At 47.3% G+C, this 19,183-nt stretch overlaps 1 protein-coding gene across 1 annotated transcript in view; it reads right to left on the reverse strand.

The window, feature by feature from the left end:
* The window catches only part of IGDCC4 (immunoglobulin superfamily DCC subclass member 4), a 100,442-nt gene that overhangs the window by 8,507 nt on the left and 72,752 nt on the right, over positions 1-19,183 (reverse strand). Inside the window, exons 9-18 of the mRNA XM_075044605.1 lie at positions 18,862-18,999; positions 17,219-17,392; positions 16,425-16,658; positions 11,176-11,283; positions 10,226-10,409; positions 9,432-9,559; positions 8,315-8,485; positions 7,645-7,782; positions 7,035-7,140; positions 5,747-5,981 (exon numbers count right to left, since the gene is read on the reverse strand). Of these exons, the coding sequence (XP_074900706.1) occupies positions 5,747-5,981; positions 7,035-7,140; positions 7,645-7,782; positions 8,315-8,485; positions 9,432-9,559; positions 10,226-10,409; positions 11,176-11,283; positions 16,425-16,658; positions 17,219-17,392; positions 18,862-18,999 (1,616 nt within the window). The remainder of the gene's footprint in view (positions 1-5,746; positions 5,982-7,034; positions 7,141-7,644; positions 7,783-8,314; positions 8,486-9,431; positions 9,560-10,225; positions 10,410-11,175; positions 11,284-16,424; positions 16,659-17,218; positions 17,393-18,861; positions 19,000-19,183) is intronic.

Below are 19,183 nucleotides of genomic sequence, written 5' to 3' on the forward strand. Positions count from 1 at the left end.
CTGACATCAGCCTGACCTTGTGTAAGTCATTTGACCTCCTTGTGCCTCAGTCCATCTGGCTGGAAATTAGGTAGAAATACATGACCAGATGTTGCATGTGAGCCAGGCATTCCTAAGTCAGCTATTTGGCAAGAAGCAAATGCTACCTCGTGCTGTTGGTGCTGGCAGAAGGCACATTAAAGCGCTCACATATGTGCTGAAGGGCTGCCTGAGCCTTTCCCGAGCGCTCTCATCCACCCTGACTCAAGTGCCAAGGGGGCTCAACACCTTGCGAGAGGCAGAGCAGTATTACATCCAAGCACCGATCAACCCCAAGTCATAGGAGCTCTGCTGCTGCCTCAGGATCAAACCTTAAGAAAAGAAGTAGTAAAGGACCTCATTTATATGACAGCACCCTGCAGAACAGTGATGTCCAAACCTAGCACTGTGGATATCAAGCATTCGCTAATTTAGAAGTGGATGCTGGAGGCAGCATCTTTGCCATTCCTCTCTCTGCAATCCTCAACAATATATTCTGAGCCAAGAACATTCCCTAATTGCTCCCTTTCTAAGTGGACAATCATTAAACTACACTTTAATAGCAAGAAATCAACCAAGTGATCACACACAGCTCACAGTAAGGAATATCACTACATGCGAGCGCTCAAGGAACGTGTTCAATTTGCTTCTGCTGCCGTCTGAAAGGCTTTCTGCAGCTACATTGCTGACTGATGGCTTCTGTGCCTTTTCCAAGGAACATACGTTACTGAGCAAATACTGCCTGGAAATTTCGTCGTTGAACCTACACAAATATGCACACATGCACACAAATGTGTGTCCTATTATAGATGCTTACATGCATATTTGCTATCAGAAAGATCTTAGCATCATACGCATACACACACACACAGCAAACTTGAAAACCTTCTTGCAGGCATCTTGTGAATACCAAAAAACATGGAAAGAAACAGGCAGCTTTACTGCAATCCCCAATGGACCATCTGTTAGCGGAAATGTCAATCTGCCATGTTTACATAGGTTTTGATGACTCTGGGAACAGCCTGTTCAGCTCTGGCTGAAATTGGCTGCAATGAAGAACAAACTTGTTTTGTACCAGTTTGCAACTTTCAACAAACAGAAAAAACCATCAGCCACACAACATGGCCTATTTCCCACATGTTGTTCAAGCACATTATGTTTGAGAGGAAAAAAATAAAATCCCTCTTGAGGCTCAGTCTCCAAGGTTGGGCAGCAGCAATTAACTCTAGGTCTGTTTTCATCATAGACCTGAAGAAGGTCTTGTGTGCCTGAAAGCTTCTCTGCTTTTTTAAGCAGTATCTTTTGGTGTAATAAATGATACAATTTCTTTCTACTCAAGGGGAGCTAGTGAATGGCTGAAGGAAGGAAATGTTCTCTTGGCTTTTACAATAGAATAATGAAGGCAAGGAGTGTCAGTCTAATACTAATTTAAAGAGGGAAAAATCCCTTTGTCAATTTGTTGCAAACACAAGAATGAAAACTAATAAAAACATCTTCCAATAAAAGGTGTTTCCATTACAGCTAAATCCTTATCAAAGCAAACAAGCCTTTTCATTTTAGCCTTTTTATAGAAACTCTGACTGGTAAAAATGCGCCTAGATCATGTTACGTTTTCAGAGACAATTAATGATTTGAAGCAAATACATGAGCTGAGAACGAACATGTAGGAAATGCTGATCTCGAAACCTTCCCTGTTTTATGAGGATGGTTATTTAAACTAACTTGAAATCCTGTGCAGAACAAAGCTGAGGACATTTCAGATGTGCTCAGCTTTTAAGGGTGTCATAGTGGAAAGAAAGGATTCATTGCTGAACGGCACCACAGAGGTCGGTGGGAGTGGAAAAGCTCCATGTCATGCAAACATACAGGCATCCCTGCCTGCAGCTGCACCTCTAAACAAGATGCAACATAATACAGACCTCTCCCCCACCAGATAAAGGAGAATCTCTGCTAGCTCTCAACAGAAGCAGAGCTCTCATCTAAGACTTTTCAGAAAACACTGGGACTTTTTTTCCACACAGAAAAGTTCCAATGTGAAAATGACAAACCCCCCGGGTAGATCCAAGTTCCCTGATGCATTACAGCTTTTGATCTCCAAGTCATGGGGATGCTTCATAGGAAACGCAGTCCCCATGGGGAGGAGGCCCACAGGGAAGAAGCGGGGCAGCAAACGAGGGAGGTTCCAGCTCGCAAGAAGCACAACGGCAAACATTTCCAAGCCAAAATGCTTGGGTTTGGCTTCATTCAATGAAAAGCTGAAGTCTTCCATGGAAAGCAGATGCCTTTTAACATCCTCCCCCAGCCCCTAAATTGCTTGGCCCAAAAGCAACAGTGACAGAGATGTCTGAAGCAGAGCCATTTTATCATCCTCAGTCCATCTGTCAGGGTAACAGAGCTGCATCGCCACAGCCTGCGCATTACGGTGTCATTTATAACACGGGCTACTGAGGGCATCAGTCTGGGGGTCACTTGAAAGGTGAAGAGAGTAAGAGAGGAAAATCACTTGTCAGTGTATTTACAAATCCTTGTGTGTGACCACTGGGAAAAACACAGAAAGGAAAGAAAAAGGCCCACTAAATGGCCAAGCATACTCCTGCCTAATGGAGCTGTCAGCCATCCGGAGGGGCCCTGTGCTGAGAGCTCGGCTGCAGCAGCACCTTCTCACCCTGCTAGCAGGGGCAGGGTGGCCAGGTGGCTCCTGTGGGCTGTCCAGCAGCACAAAGACTGTCCCACCTTCCACTTGCACCATCCTGCACCCCCAGCATTACTTGTAATGGCTCAAGAGCAATCATGGCCCTACGTTTGGAGGAACTGGTGATCTTGACTTGAGAACGACCAAGGGGACTTCTCGAAACCCTTGCCCACGATTCTTTGCAGAAGTCGGTTCAAATCTCAGCATTGTTAAAGTCTTCCTGCCCTTGGTCTCACTGCTCTCCAGTCCCCACACCCGCAAAGTGACATTCACTCACTTCTGACTGCTTGTGGCACGGGGACAGTCCCTTCTTTGTGTTTGTACATCTCCTAACAACACTGAGCCTCCGATCTCCACTGGAACCTCAGACTGCCACAAGAATAAAAACAATAGAGAATAATCCACGAAATGCTAAGTAACAAGCCAGCATGTGAAAAGCCTGCAAGCATGGCAGCATCTATCACTGCCACTGCTAATTGTAAGTGCCACCCAACCAACAAAAAAGAGGTTTCAGGAGCGTAACCTGAGGATGGAGAGGCAAGCAGGCAACTGGAGGTCACATGGGTCTGGAGCTGCCAATTCATTGGCATCACAGCTATACAAACCTGCCCAAGAGTGGCAGCAGCATTGGACTAAGTCTGTCCCAACCAACATCCTGAGCTTTGTGGTGACATGATACACTGTTAAATAAAAGGGATCCTTGAGATATTTATGCACTCCTTTTCTTTATTGACTAGGGCTGCAAGTGATAGTACGTGAGCTAGAGCACCCTGGGAGCTTCCCCTTGTCAGGCTGGACCAGGAATTTCCTTCTACAAGGATTTTCTCTTTCCTGTGGCTCTACCACATTCTTTGCTGTGGGTTTTCATAGCCCCAACCACACACAGCATGAGAGAATAAAAGAGAAGGCAACAAAGGCAGCTAGTCATTCTAGGGTACAAAGCTCCTGGCCACACTCAAACAGGACCTGGGGGAGTTTTGGCAGCCTAGCTGAAATGGCCACTGGAAGAAGCTATTTGCAGCGTACAAGACAACCCAGGGAACCTACAACCTCTTCTTGGGCCTTGGCTAGTAGCATTTTGTCTACAAGCAGGGAGATGCACACACCCCTAGCTGCACCTCACTCTGATTTACATCTGTTGTGGGGACCAGGCATGTGTGCACTGGTCCGGCCATGCTTCTGAGACCTGCCCAGCTCCTTCACCGCCCTGTCAGGTAAAATGACATCGCTATCTGGACACATGGCCTCTGGGCAACTGCAGCATAAAGATGTTTTTGGCCTGAGTCTTTTCACTTCTCACTTTCACAGAGTACGAGGAGGATGCAGTGGTGCTCAGTGCTGGCTCAGGTGGCACTTCCCGCAGGAACTGGGCAGTGGAGGGAGCAGGGCCTCCTGCGTGGAAGCACATCTCCCTCCAGTGCCCACTCCCAGCAACAACAGCCTGTTGCTCCTGGCCGTCACTCGAGGGGCTCTCCTTCACCTGCCAGGTCATCCTCACCAGCCAGCACAGGTGACAACATTGTTCTCTGGGTGGCTGCCTGCGGCTGCTCCTCAGTGATCCTTGCTTCACTATCCACATCCGTCAGAAAACCAAGCTCTTTATTCTGCTGACAAAAATCCTCAATGAATTCAACTCCCAGTGGCCTTTCCCCATCCAATTATGGAGGCAGAGACACTACAGCCAGAATTGCCCCACTCCCCAAAGCTCTGTTCTCTGAACATAACTCCACTGCCAAACACTGCCAGCCTCTGCGACAGACACTGGGGGCCGCAAGCTCTCAGGCTAAGCCCCGAGCAGCCAGGCCTTGGCACTGCCCTCTCCAGCCCCTGCTCTGCACACGTTAAAATCTTTGTGTAAACCTTTGCAGACGGGATTGTTGCTTTGGAAGAGAATCTGGATATGCTGCCCCCAGAAAGGCCTCCCAAGGGAGGGAACTTCCCCCCACCCCAACCTGTTCTTAGGGTAAGTCACCATCACTGAAAACATTTGTTCCTTATTTAACAGAAAAAGCTGTAGGAAATTCCTCACACTCTTTGGCTTGGGTCCAGACAGGCAGCTACATTCCACCGAAATCCACAGATGTGGCTTGGCTGCAAACTGCCTCTCCTTCAGCTGAGTGCTGATCTGCCACAGCACTTGGGGATGGCCAAGAGCACGGCTTCAGCTCACAGGACTATTAAAGCCCGCAGAAGACATTGCATTTCCAAAAGACCATACCTGCACTGCCACTAGCAGCAAGGATGGGTCTCGTGGTTAGCCAGGTATCCTGAACTCACCTTCCCCCGGTGACACACGAGCGCATCATTGATGCAAACGTGAAATCCCATGCGCTCACAATGCATTTGTTTTACTGAACCTCCTAATTACTTTACATGCTCTCCCTGGGCTACAAAGAGAGACATAAACAGATTAACTAAATTAGGCCAATTAAAGGTTCCCTAATGGAATGAAATGTTTCAGGCAAGCTTGAGAGAAGAAATGGGCAGGGAGGAATGAAAGACAATGCAATGTCAGGCAAACCAAGCAAGGCAGGAAAAGACTACTTCAAAAAACAAGGTTCACAAATAAAACAATTTCACCTCTTGTATATCTTCAAGGGTATTCCAGCGAACATGCTACTTATGGACAAAGCTCCTTTTACTCTAAGCAAAAAGAGTATCCTGGAAGGCAGAGCATCTACTCTAGACATCACGCTTTCTCACGCCATCTATATGCCACAGCAACAGCAATAGTGCAGCTTTCTGCAGCACTAAGTTTGGTACTGCTGCTCTGGGCATGAGGGGCCACTGTCCCAAGAGATGAAAAGGGGAGGTAGATGGCACAGGGATCCCAAACTTTGATCTGACAGCCAAGACTGAGCCAGCCAGTTTTACAGAGAGGGAAATGCATGGCTGCCCAGCACCAGCCTTCAGCCAAGACCATCGACACTTTGCAGAGCCAGGACAGCATCAGACCCTGGCTTCCCAGCAGTGACACACCAAACAAAGGCTCTTGCCTAGGGTGGGAGCCCAGTCACCACATGCCTGGGTCCTTACCTTCCTCTTCCCATGGACAATGTCCTCAGGGAGGCTCGTGTGGATGAGGCTGTGCACTTCTGTCAGTTCTGTGATGTCCCCCAGGTGCATGGGTGCATCCTCCGGGACTGGGGACATGAGGGACTCTAGCTCATGTGAGTCCAAGGTGGCGCTGGGAGCTGCCACCCCTTGCCTGCTCCGGTGGTAGTAAGTGTGGTTGCTGGCTCCCTGGGAATCCAGGTCTGGCAGGGCGTCCCTGAGGGAAAACAAGCAAGAGTTGACATCTGTCATGAGCCTCACTTTCCTCTGTCCCAAACAGCCACAGACTGCCAGATAAAGTGATCCCCTCCAGGCCACTCAGCCTGTCCTTGTGGAAGTGACCAGGCCCAAGCCCCTGCCCTGACGCTCCTGAGGAAGACGATCCTCTATCCACATCCTATTGTAACAGCTTTCACTGCCATAGGCTCTCCCCAGCTGCATCTCTTCACCACCTTCACTAATCCTAAAGCTCATACAATGCACGGTGCTGGATGCAAAGCCCTCCCTCCCCTCACCAGTGGATCACAAGGGCAGCAGACAACACAGGTCCCAGCACTAGAGCAAGTGCTCTCTAACCCCTGCCCATGGGGAGTTGTGTCACTCCTGTCATCTCTGCTTTACAGATAAAAGCTGCAACAGGACAGAAAAGTTTGGTGGCCACATTAGGACAAGAATTCAGAAGCTGCTTGTTGCTAGTCCCAAGATCTGCTGCCAGCTCAAAGCTCTTCTAAACAACTAAGCTGGTTTCTGATCATAGTCTTTCCAAATGCTTGTGGCTGGATTCAGACCTCTGGGATAGCAGGGGGCTTTGGGCTGAGTCCAATCCTCCTTAAACCAGCCTGTCATTCACTGGAAAATCTTGCATCATTTTCACAACTTGAAGTTAACAAACCCTTTCCAAACATCCTCAGAGCTGTCCAACCTCAGAAGCAGAATACTGCCCACACTAATGGACACAGGTAATAATCTGGCAAATAGTGGTTTTTCCCTTTTCTTTTTTTTTTTCTTTCTCTGAAAAAACCAAACAAACCCTATTAGTCTAACAATGCAAATTAAAGAGAAACTATTGAGAAAATAAATCAGTGAAAAGACCATACTAAATATGTTCCTTAGCCACCTAGCACTCCCAAGACTCAATCTTTGTATCAACTGATGTCATACATCACATCCCAAAGAGCGGAGCTGAACACGACAAAGCAGCTCAAGAGTGTTTTTTGTTTCCTTCCACATCAGCCTCCTTTACCTCCTGCAAAGGTGAAGTGACACCTACCTCTGCTTGCTGTTGCGGAAACTGGCACACATGCAGAAGAGTATGCAGAGCAGCCCCAGACAGACTCCCACAATGATTCCCGTGACGGAGTGAATATCCAGAACATCTAGTAGAGGAAGGACAGATTCATCATTTCAGCTGCTAGCAGGAAGAAGATACAAAGTGTCTGATGTTCAGAGAAGCACCAGCTTCACTAAAACCTATAGGTGATGCCTCTATACACATAAAGAAAGAAGATTACTTGGCAGTGAAAATTTAGAGCAGCTTAAAACAAACTGGCACCTATGCACATTCATTAATTTCACGCTACGCAGGCCTAACAGAAAGGCAGCAAGACGCAGGTTGCATGTGCCCTTCCATAGGAGCTGGGATGGGGAAGAGAAATGAAGTTCAGCTGTGGGATGGGTTCTGGAGCTGCCTGAGGCCTGTGGAGCTGCACATCTGAGGACTCCACTGTGATCCTCTGCACTGGCCTACACACAGTCGCATCTTGCATCCTGCACAGTGACATCAGGCAATTGCTTGGCAAACAGAAATGCCACTGCTGACAAATCGCAGTCTTCAGCAATGCAACTCACTTCTTGTACTGGGACAAAGGGGAAATTCGTACCAGACAACTTCTCCCGGAGGGTGTGCACATCCTTAACGTTTGAATAGGGACCAGATCCCACAACTGTCTTTGCTCCCATCTTGAAGAAGTATCTGGTATCACTTTCCAGGCCATGCACTTCAGTGCTGAAGATATTTCCTGATCAAAAGCAAGTAAAAAAGAGGTTTAAAATATGCAGTTTCAAGAATATTCAGACACTGCAGCAAAGCAGCAGTGGAATTCTTTGGGACCCTCAGAAGTGAGGGATTTTGTGTCATGAACTCTAAGAGGTAATTCATACACCTCTTTGGTATTAATGAACTTGCTGCTTAAAGAGCTGATTATACAGACTGCATGTGGTGTTGCTGGCATATGTTCTCCTAGGAATTACTGACTGCCAGCCTGTATCTGCAGGATGTTTGCTGGATGATAATGCCTATTTCAGCCCTAGACATGTACGATTTCACATCTCAGCAGTCATGTCCCTGAAGTCTCCTATATGACCAGGACAAGGCCCAGCATATGCTCCAAGAAAGCTGGCAGCATGAGCTCTTGAATGTTTATTTGTATGTGCTCAAAGTGAGGCAAAAATCAGGGCAGGAGGACTGACCAACTGGCTTTGTAGGCAGGGAAGAAGGCAGGAGGAGGAGGAGGACCTGGTGGGGTATTACAGTACCTCAAGGAGGCTCACCTTCTCGCGTCAGCAAGGTCCACATGTCATCTGGCTGCGTGTTGTTGGCGTTATACAGGATGAGGTACTCCACAATGATGCCATTGGGCTCGACAGGGGGGCACCAGTGCACCTGGACAGCATAGGGGTTGAGCGGGTGCAGCCGCAGGTCAGATGGAGGAGTCGAGGGACCTAGTAGAGACAAGTAAAGACCCAGTGTGAACAGCAGAAAAGAGGAGGAGAGCATTCAACCTGCAGAGCATGACAACTGCTCTGTGCTTTCTCTGAATCCTTCTCAGTGGTGCCATAGCCATGTTTGCAAGCATGAAATGATGGGCGACCTGGGTGGCCAGACACCTCATCCAAACAAGCTGTGGAGAGTGCAGAGAGGAGGCTGCTGACCCCAATACAGGGCAATACTCGTGCATCATGGCCAACCAGCCAAGGGAAACGTAACAGTCCTGAAGAAGCCACGTAGCATAGTTTGAGACTGTGCAACATTGCTCATCTTTGAGAAGATATTCCCAGCACACACTTGCTCCTTGTTGCTTTCTTCTGCATCTTCCCCAAAGCCCTGCTTGCGTTGCAACTAGTCCCAGCTAGGGGCAGGACACACAACACCTCCAAAGGCCATCGATGCTGCTCTGTGAAGCTGAATACTGGAGAAGCTGTCACAGAGTAAGGAGCTAACCCACTGCAGCTGTCAGGATCATCTCTGCCTCCCAGCCTTCACCAGGCCTGAAGCTAAGAGGTGGAGGTCTTATTGGAAAACCAGGCTGGTCAAGGCACTCTTGTTCTGACAGTGACATTCAGTACTGGGGAGGACCCAGCACTTAAGCGATGCATTATCAGCTCTCTCTAATGAGCAGAATTTCTCTGAACCCAGAGGCAATCCTACAGTAACAGCAAACATTGCCCCAATTCTCTTTACATGCTCCTCTCTGTTTACAAAGCAGCACTTCTTTAATGGGTTTGGGAATGCCACCAGGATGCTTAGCGGCTCTCAGCATGTACTCAGGCGCATCATAGCTTAGAGCTGATCTGAGATCACATCTCTCAGGGGCACATTAGGAGGGATTTGATAAGAGATTCAGGGAGAGCCAGGAAAAATCAGGATTCAATTCCCATAAATACTCACGGTCAGGAAGGGTGAATCGCTCCACCACGCTGCCGAAGGGCCCATCAATGCCAACACCATTGGACTGCACGGCAAACTCATACCTGGTGTAGGGCTTCAACCCACTAATGAGAATGTCTTCATCCGAGCTGCCAAAAGAGGACACATTCATAAGGCCATGAACCCTAGATGGTTCTCCCACTGTCACCCTGATACCTTACCAGGAACACTGTAAGAGATTATCCTAACTCTTAGACTATTTGATCTTTCACCTAAAGCTTCATCTCCTGCAGTCATGTGAATGCAAGAGCATTCAGCTCCCAGATACAGAGCAAAGTAGGTTCCCAGCCTCCAGGATCATTACTTGCAGAGAAAAGCTTGAAAACATAGCCTGGTTATAGGCTGAAAACCTGCACAGGAATCCACATTTAAAATACTTCCCCAAATTATTATAACTGTAAAAACTCTAGCAATTTTTAAATCAAAGTTGTGAGGCCCATCTCACAAATCACGAATGCTTTGAGACGGGCCATAACTGCAGCTGGCTATGTTATTAACACGGAAACAAACATGTAAGGTCCAACCAGAGCAGAAAAGATGCAGAGACCAGCCAGTAAATGATCCCTTGGTATTCAAGTCAGAAAAGTTCCAGTGCCACATTTCAGCAGTTCTAAATATATCTGTGACCAAGGCAGACGCTTCCCAGCATGTGAAACACCCAGGATTTTGCTCAGTACTGGACCTTCCATGCAGGTTCCTCCCACCCCGTGTTTATTCCTGACATGAGCAGATGAATGCATAGCATCCCTCTTTACCTTGTGTAGTATGTAACAAGAGAGGCGTTTTTCAGGCCCCAGGGGCTGAAGCGCACAGTGTAGTTGACGATTTTGACTGTTGTAAAGTCAGGTTTCTTCCACCTGAGCCATATGGAAGTTGAGCTGTTGGACTCTGCATAGACTTGGACTGGAGGCAGCGGAGGACCCTTTTGCACAGGGGGATCTATGGTGCAAGACAAAAAGAGAAAAGAGATGTGAAGTCATAAACAACAGTACGGCAAGGAACAGACACAGAAAACATGGAATAAAACAGGTCTAGGCTGTGAAGCCTGCACTGATATACTAGCCCCCAGTGTAAGCCTAGATGCCCAGCTCAGCTCTTCTGTGCATGCAGCGGTCCACGCTTTTCCTCACATGTGGGAAAGATCACAAGGAGGATCCATGCACCAAGGTGGTGGTGTACTACCATGGAGCACTGGAGGCCAGCTTCAAAGCCTGACAGGCCCGCATCAGGGTAAGGAGGAGCCGAAACTGTTCACCATCCCACAACAGACTGGCAGAGCTGAGACTGGAGTCTAAGTCTTCAGAGCTTTTACTTTCTTTGTAACACTGCAACAAGTCTGGCATGCTGCTAATTCACATTCTTGAATTTTTATAACATCACAGATGAAACCCAGGTTATTTGGCATTTCCAAGACCATCCCTGAGCCACTAACAAGGCCAGAGAGAACACAGTGAAGTCCATCCACACCCAGCAGAACAAGCACTCTAATGAGAAGGGGGATATTTTGCTTCTTTCTCTCCTTCCCAAGATAACTCCTCCAATGCAATTTGCAATGACTCTCAAAGGGAGTTTCCTCATATTGGGACCTTCCCCGTTTTCGTATTGTCCTTCTTCAAGTTCATCTTCTGTAACTTTACTTCTACCCTTCCTTTGAAGCCACATGCCAAGCAGAAGAGACAGACAACAAATGAAGGGCATTCCTCACCTACTGCTGTTGCAGGTGCCTTTTCTGTTTTGCCCTTCCAAACCGCTGCATAACCATCTTCGTGCTTATTGAATGCCACCAGCTTCACCTCATAGAGTTTCCCAGGAGCTGGAAAAATCAATCAGGATTTGTCTGGGGTTATTTTTGTTACCAACCCTCCCCAGTTAGACATGTTTTCTTTGGTCTGACCAGCTCTTCTCACCATCCAAGTAAGTAGCTTGAACAGAGTTGTATTTGCTAAAAATACAGGAGGAAGCCCCCCTTCCACTTACAGGCTTTCCACATTCAAATACTGTCTCACTAGTGGTGCACATATCATTACAGCTACTCTCTAGGTCTCCCCTCGCTTTTTGCGGAAATTATCAGCAGCAAATGGACTTGGCCCAGCCACCAAGGGTTACCCAGTGTCATGGCCTGTAGCACATCATCTCAGAATCTCCTGATCTTTCTCCCTTGCAAACTACTAAAGAAACCTATGCACGGTGACTGCTTTCTCTCTCCCATGCAAGTGGATGCACTGCAATGTTTATTCCTGAGGAGTGAGGATATCCTCCTCTCTCCAAAATGCACCTCCCATTTCTAAGGTCCTTTCTGATTTATTCGCTGCTATGAGGATCTTCCTTCTGGTAAGTCCTCACATACTCTGTGAAGTCACTGGCTGCTTTTGTTGTGTGGTGACTCTTGCCTTCACAGCAGAGTTTCTTGATTTGCAATTAGAAAAGCAATAGCATACACAAAACCCACACCAGAAACCTGAGGGTCCTCATTACACACTCTTCCCATCAGACAGCCATGTACTCTATGGGGAACCTCAAACTTGGACCCAAACAGAGCTGCAGGGCAGGGACCTCTGTCTCCAGGCAGTGCTGCCCTGGTCCAATATTCACTTCCCTCTTTCCTCCAGCCTTTCATCAGCTGAAATACTCCTCTGCTGTGTTAAGTAACATCTGAGGGTTTTTTTTAATGGAGATGTTTAATCAAGGAAACAACTTGGGAGATACGAAGTTCTCAAATAAGACACTCGCCAGCTTCTCCCTTCAGCAGCCAGCCTATTCAGAAGCTCAGCAAGAGCAGTCCAGACTGTCTTTGGTTGCCTTGGCTGCAGCACATTGATGAAGTTTGTTAATTTGGGATGTGCCTGTTCATTCCCTGCCCTGATAGATCACTGGTCTCTTTGCCAGACAACGTAAGCAAAATAAAACCTTTCTTATTGATGCCAATTTTATTATTACTGCGCTGATTACACTCCCAGAGGCTAATGGTACCAATTACCAAAGGCTTTCTCTGCTCCACAACACGTGTTTGCGCTCAGAATATAAAAACAGTTCAGCCACATTTCTCTCCCCGAAAGAATCCCAAAAGCAAACAGAGTTTTGTCTGCCTCCAAGGCAGCCTGACCTGCATTTCCACACTCTCTAGCCACAGGAAAATGTTTCAAACCCACACAAGGGCAATGAGACCAAAGGGCACTCAACTTCCAAATGGCTGGGACCACAGGTTTGGTGGAACAAAGAACCCTACAGCCCGTCTCTTGCCAGCACACACACTCTGCCTCCTGCCTGAGCATTTGGCTGGGCTTCACTGGGACACAAGCTCATCACAGATGATGTGATCCAAAATGATGAGGAAGAGCTCACAGACGTGATGCAGCTGTGGGCAGCTCCTGTTGGAGAATGAAATGAAGGAAAGGACAAGTCCTCCATCTCCATCCCTGGGTCAGATCAATACAGCAGCCACTTACACATGAAGCCAGGGGAGCTCTACTACAGGATCAAGTAATTTGCATTCTGAAAATAGCAGTATTTTGGATTTCTCAGTCAGAAGCTTGGCTTCAATTTTTATACACAGGCCCAGATGTTCAAGCTCTTAGAACATGCAGACATAAAGCTCTATCAAGCTGTCACGAAGCTAGTAGGCAGCATGAGAACAGATGTATTTCACTGCATTCCATCATACATTAAATATAAGCAGAATAATCTAGTCCAGATCATTTCAAATCACTAATCTGGATGACTGCATAATATATCCAATATGCTAAATATGTTGTTTCATTCAGTTTTTCAAGGTGTTCATATTGGCCAGATGCCATACGCCATACTTTCCTGTAAGTGGGAAAATACCCTTATCTCCAGGGAGTCACTCCCAGAGGAATGCAATCTTCTTTGAGGGGAATGTAGAAGACAGGATCAGATCCTTACTGTATATTTTTCTTGTAAATTATGGCCCTGGTAGTTGCACACCATTACAGAGACTAACTGCTAGAACATAGATGAAAATCAATGAGAATTTCTCAGGCAAAAGCCCTCGTGGTGATTCAGGACAGCTTCCTTTTGATTTTGTGGGCTCATGAAATTGCTCTATTTCTTATGTGCCTTTGAAGAGCTGTCCACCTCTCTCAGGATTTCAGCACATACCTCTCAGACAAGATACAAGGCATGTCATTAGCAATATCACTCTAAGGAGACATGGTTTGCTCCAGAGGTTAGCACAAGCATGGGAGAAAAGTCTTCTCTTATTTCAGACAGCTGAAATGAAGACAGCTGAGTCATTACCAAAGGCAAAATCAAGAAGCCAGATGTTGGGGGTAAAGCAAAAGATGAGGAAGTCTGCAGGACAGAGAAGAGGCAGTGGACAAAGCTGGCACCATTTCAGTAGTAGGACCAGCCAGTGCAAGAGAAGATAAAAGAAGAATTTTGCACCTAACCAGCATAAGGAACCTTACTGCAGGCTAAAACACAGCCTAACGTTACAGGAAACTACAAGGAGGGAAACGTGGGCAGGGCTTTTTGCTAGTATAATAGTTGTGCTATAACTGTGAATAAAGAGTAGCTGTGCTCAAGAAGCTCTGTCCAAAGCTGCTTTCTGCACACCTATCCACCTCTGCCTGAGGCATTCCTCGAAAGGAGCTGTCTCCCCAGAAAGTGCTTCCCCTCTTGCCCTGCTGTGCTCCTGGAAGAAAACAAACCAAGGAAAAGCAGGAAATCAAAATTCAGCTATTCAGGAACAAGCAGTGGGACAGGAGTTTTGTCTTTCAGGCCATACCCCAAACCAAGACAAGTCAAGGGGCAGAGCGTTGGCTTCAGTGACACTGCAGAGATGTGGAGCCAAGGGGCATTTAGTGACAGTGTTGCAGCAGTACATCGCCTCCGAGGGGGAAGATGGACCTCATTTGCACTGACATGGTATGCAACCATGTCTGAGCTACAACTCAGACAGTGTGTAATCCTGGGATTTCCTGACACCATTTCAAATACTGGAATAGGCTTCCTAGAGAGGTGGTTGATGCCCCATGCCTGCCAGTGTTTAAGAGGAAATTGGTCAATGCCCTTAAGAATTTCCTTCAACTTTTTGTCAGCCCTGAAGTGGTCAGGCAGTTGGACTAGATGATCGCTGTAGGACCCTTCCAACTGAAATATTCTATTCTATGTAAACAAAGAATATTCTATTCTATTCTATTCTTACCTCTTCAAGCTCTTGACCCAATTTGTAGTTTCAACTGTGACACCTCTTCAACAGCCTACTTCCCCTGGGCCAGCCTGGGCAAATCTCACTCTCCCACCAGACAGCACCATTCACCATATGCAGCCCCGTTACCCTGACATCAAGAGATACTCCCAAGAAAGTGTTGGGTATTTTGTTTGTTTTTACAGAGGGATCTTAGGAGAGGTTTCCACTGCTGTGCTCCCCAGGCAGACATCCATGAGCTGGGAAATCCCCCCAGCTGATTCCCCATCAGCCAACATGCAGCAACATAGATCACGTTATCGCTGCCAACCTTTCCCGAGACTGCTACCCACTCTGCCTACAAGATCCCTAATGGAGATGTAAGTACCTGCGCAGGGTAGCTTCTCAACATAAAACTAAACCCTTCTAAATCCCAACCACTCCTCCTCCTTGTTTCATGTCCAGACCCCCTGCCTTTCTCAGCACAGCCAGATTCCCTACCCCTTCCTTTACTGTACGCGTGCAAGAGCACGTCATTCAGCAGCGCAAGAGGGAGAAAAAGAGAACATCCACGGCTGGAAGAAACCCGAGACTCTTCCTAACACAATGATAGCCGATACACAACTGCCAAATCATAAGGAAACCATTAGGGCTTGACGGGTGCCCAAATTTAAGGAAGTAATTACAGAAGAACAAGCAGCCTTCTCAGCATCATCGTGCCAGAGCATTTGGAACCAATTCAACCCACTCCCGAGTCCCTCCGCTAACTGACTTGCCAGTGGTTAGAGCAGCGCGTGATGATGTTCACATGTGGTTTCCTCAGTGCAATAATTACAGACCTAAGTTCTTCAGATAAACTCGTAACTGTTAACACCCTCTCAGTGGTAGGATGGCTGCAACATAGCTGGAAACCTACTTAGTGATGACACAAACTGTCTTTCCAGGTGCTGCAGCCTGACCTTTACACCATGCATAATATATATGCTAGACGTGTAAGATGAACCAGCACAAGAAACACTCGCCCTGCAGTCTCAGCTCACTGGGCAGTAACAGGGATGAAGCATGAAGTGGGGGATGGAAGAACTCTAAGATGCAGAATCCTGTTTCAAGGATGCATCTGCCATGACTCTCTTCTCTCTCTCTCTTCACCCTGTATCAATGGGCAAATCAACTAATTAGTACGATCAAGTGTTAGAAACATAACTCCTTATGGGAAACGGCAAGCGCAGTTAGCCAGACAGGCAGATCTGACTGTGGGCAGACTTGTTCTCCAGCCACAGACACTCACTCTTCTACCTCTTTTGCCTTATGGGGAGGTGGAGAATACTGACCTAAAATTAGCATGCTGTGAATTAACCCATCTCTGCATTTTAATACAGAGAGACTTAAAATAGCACGCAGTAATGGAGCTTCTTCAAAATACACAAGGAAGGAGAGATCATCGTCCTGACTGGAGATTTTAATCTAGGCACTCTTAATAGTGACACAATAAAAAACACTAATTGATTCAGATCTACTTATCAGCATATACTAAGTATACTAGTAGCCCTTGATTAAATATACAATCCTTGCTACACTGGCATCAGAAATTTCTGTGTTTCAAACTCTGCTTAGAACAAGCCCCAAGAGCCCCACTCCAGAAATGATTTTGGGTCCTTTTAAAAAAGCTCACACAGTCCTGGTCATATGTATCTGCAGCCAAGCAGATAATTGAGCCTCTTGGAAGCATCCTGGGACTACTACAAAGTGCAAGAGACAGACCCTGGGTTTCCACACCAACTGCTAAGAAGACATAACCAGCTAACCTAGTCGAGTCAGCTCATACTGCTTCACTTTCTTCTTTAGTTTTATGGGCCCTACGTCCCAGCTCTCATCTTCAGCACCATCCAAAGGGCTTTCATCACTGGACTCCTCTGGGCCCACTTCTCGGTAGTAGAGCTTGTAGCCAGATATCTGGGCATGGTTGGCTGGGGGCTGCCACGTTATCAGGAGAGACTCCATCTTCGCTCGGACTTTTAATTCTGTCGGGGCAAATGGAACTAGAAGAACAACAAGACAAGAGAAGAACATTCAGCCACTTGTCTCCATATCCCTGCTCTACTGAATCCTCCCTGTCCTCGGTAGTGAGGGAGGGGTGTGAGGAAAGGCTGTCCTGTGAGTGGGATGTCTCCACTGTCTGGTACAGTTACACTCTACTGATGACAGGAAAAAATAATGTCACAAAGCCACTAAGGGAGTTTCTCAATGTATTCTGAGATACCACTGTCTTTAACCACTGCTGGAGTCTGGCTTGGGCTTAGCTCTGTTTGGCAGAATTGTCTATCCACTCCCAAATGTCCTAACATTGGGGTTTGGGGGTTTTCTTTCTTTCTTTCTTAAGAATTTTCACAGCTGCACAGAGAGGGAGGAAAGACCCACTACCCAGGCAAGCACCAAGACATACAGGGGCTGCTCAACAGAGATAAAGGTGGGTACTTTGGTCTAACCAAAACCAACGGTTATAATTCCCTAATGAAAGCAAGTATCTCTAATTACGCCTCGAGTTCCCCAATGTCCTGCACACCCTGCCCCGAATCCCAGGCATTACCCAGCCTCCTACCATGTGTCTGGTTGTCTCTGTCAGGAGTCCGATGCTGGGTCCACTCAGAAGGGGCCCCATAGCCCACACTGGTGCTGGCTGCGATGCGAACTTTGTATACTTTGTTGGGATGGAGCGAGTAGAGAGTGATTTGTGTCTCATTTCCACCCACTTCAATGGAGGTAACCTGATCTGCTGGAACCAAGGCAACACCATTGAAAACATGGTTTTCCCAGTCAAAGGGAAATACAGCTGAGCAGCCACAAAGCCTGGCTACCCCCATGTGGTTTGCACACCCTGGGCTGGCTTGGCTTTGCCCAATGAAATCTCCTGCCACCAGGAAAAACTAGAACTATAGACCAGGCAGAGCTGATATCCTGACTGACAACCCCCTTCATCACATTCAAAACTGCAGGCTGCCTTCAGCACCATTGAGCCTGCCTGGAGGGGAGCTGTCAGAAACCTTGCTGCTGCTGACCTGATGGCAGAACATGAGCACAGCTGATGGTACATTCCAGTGCTTCTCATTGCTGTATTTAAATCCTCACCTTAATTTGAACCAGAAATGTCCAGCAGCACTGCTTTCTACAAAATTCACACCTTCACCCATGCCAGACTGAGGTTTTATCACTCCCTTTTCAGCCCACCCAAGTTTGTAAGGGAGGTAACAGGAAATTTAAACTGAGAATGGCCTGGGATTTTCACTGTAACAACTAATTAAGTCTTGCTGAAGATCCATATTGCCTGTTTGGTGAATGCAGAGGTCTTGCTCTTCAGCTTCACCTGGCGTAAACTCAGCTGGGAGTGCTGTCCCTGCTATGTAACAGAGTATTGCTGAGTGTGATCCCTGGACTGCAAATGTTTCCAAGGTATTACAATGCCACAGATCCATTTTTGCTCAGGGCAAAAAAATAAGAGCCAGGAGTCACAGTGCAGACTACTAATCCAGATCAAACACATGGGAATATGTCCAGCACTTCATCACACTCCCCATCCTTCTCTTAGTAAGAATCATGACCCTGGCAAGTGAGAAGCTGCAGAGCTTTGATGGTTTTAAGAGTAAATACCCAGAAAGATTAGCAAAGCAAGCACACGTGGAATTGGAACAGCCGCATCCAGCATAGGTAAACGTTACCATCCTGCTGAAGGCTTTTTAGAGTGTCTGACAATATAAATAAAACCAAATAAAACCCAGCAATACAGCAAGACAGGCTGGCCAGGATACTTGCTTTTTTTCCACAAGGATCACTTTGATTAGATTAGACTCCATTTTAAAGGAAGTGAATGCATTTACCCCTATTCCCCAACCAGCATAAAGCTCTTCCCCCAAAACATGCAGTGCAGATGGCACCAAAGGGTTGCTCATGCAGACATTCCTGGGGCAGCACAAACACACAAGTATCAGGCCATTTCCCTGGGGACGCAGGCTCCTCCACAATCACAGAAAAAGACACCTTGAAGTAGCGTGAAGTAGCACAGCACCAGCACTGCTGTTACCACCAACAGCAGAGCCAGGCTAAGACAGGGCTGTTCTTTCTCCCTTGGGTAAAAAAGGGTCCCTCAGTTTTCAGTGTTGCACCTCCTCCCCTTGACATGATATGCTATTAACACTGCTGGAGCAGAAGACGCAACCCCACCCCCTCCCCAAATGGTACTTCCCTCACCTTCCTTGAGGGTGCAGTAGTCGATCTTGTACTTCGTTATCTTGCCATTACTCAGCTCTGGAGGAGGAGGCAGCCATGTCACACGGATATCACCAGGAGTCATGCTTGACAGGGACAGCTGAGGGGCAGCGCTAGGAACTGGGCAGAAGCAACAACGGGAAGTCAGCAAAGACCAGGACAAGACCTCAACACACCTCTGCCAGCTCTCTCAGTTGGCAGGAGGCCCTGCACAGCCACTGGTGACATGCTGTCTGTCACGGGAGGAACCAATACCCTGAAGCTCTTCATCAGCTCAGATCATCAGCAGGGTGTCTGGGGAAGG

This window comes from Buteo buteo, chromosome 13 (genome assembly GCF_964188355.1).
Source record: "Buteo buteo chromosome 13, bButBut1.hap1.1, whole genome shotgun sequence".
Taxonomy (NCBI): domain Eukaryota; kingdom Metazoa; phylum Chordata; class Aves; order Accipitriformes; family Accipitridae; genus Buteo; species Buteo buteo.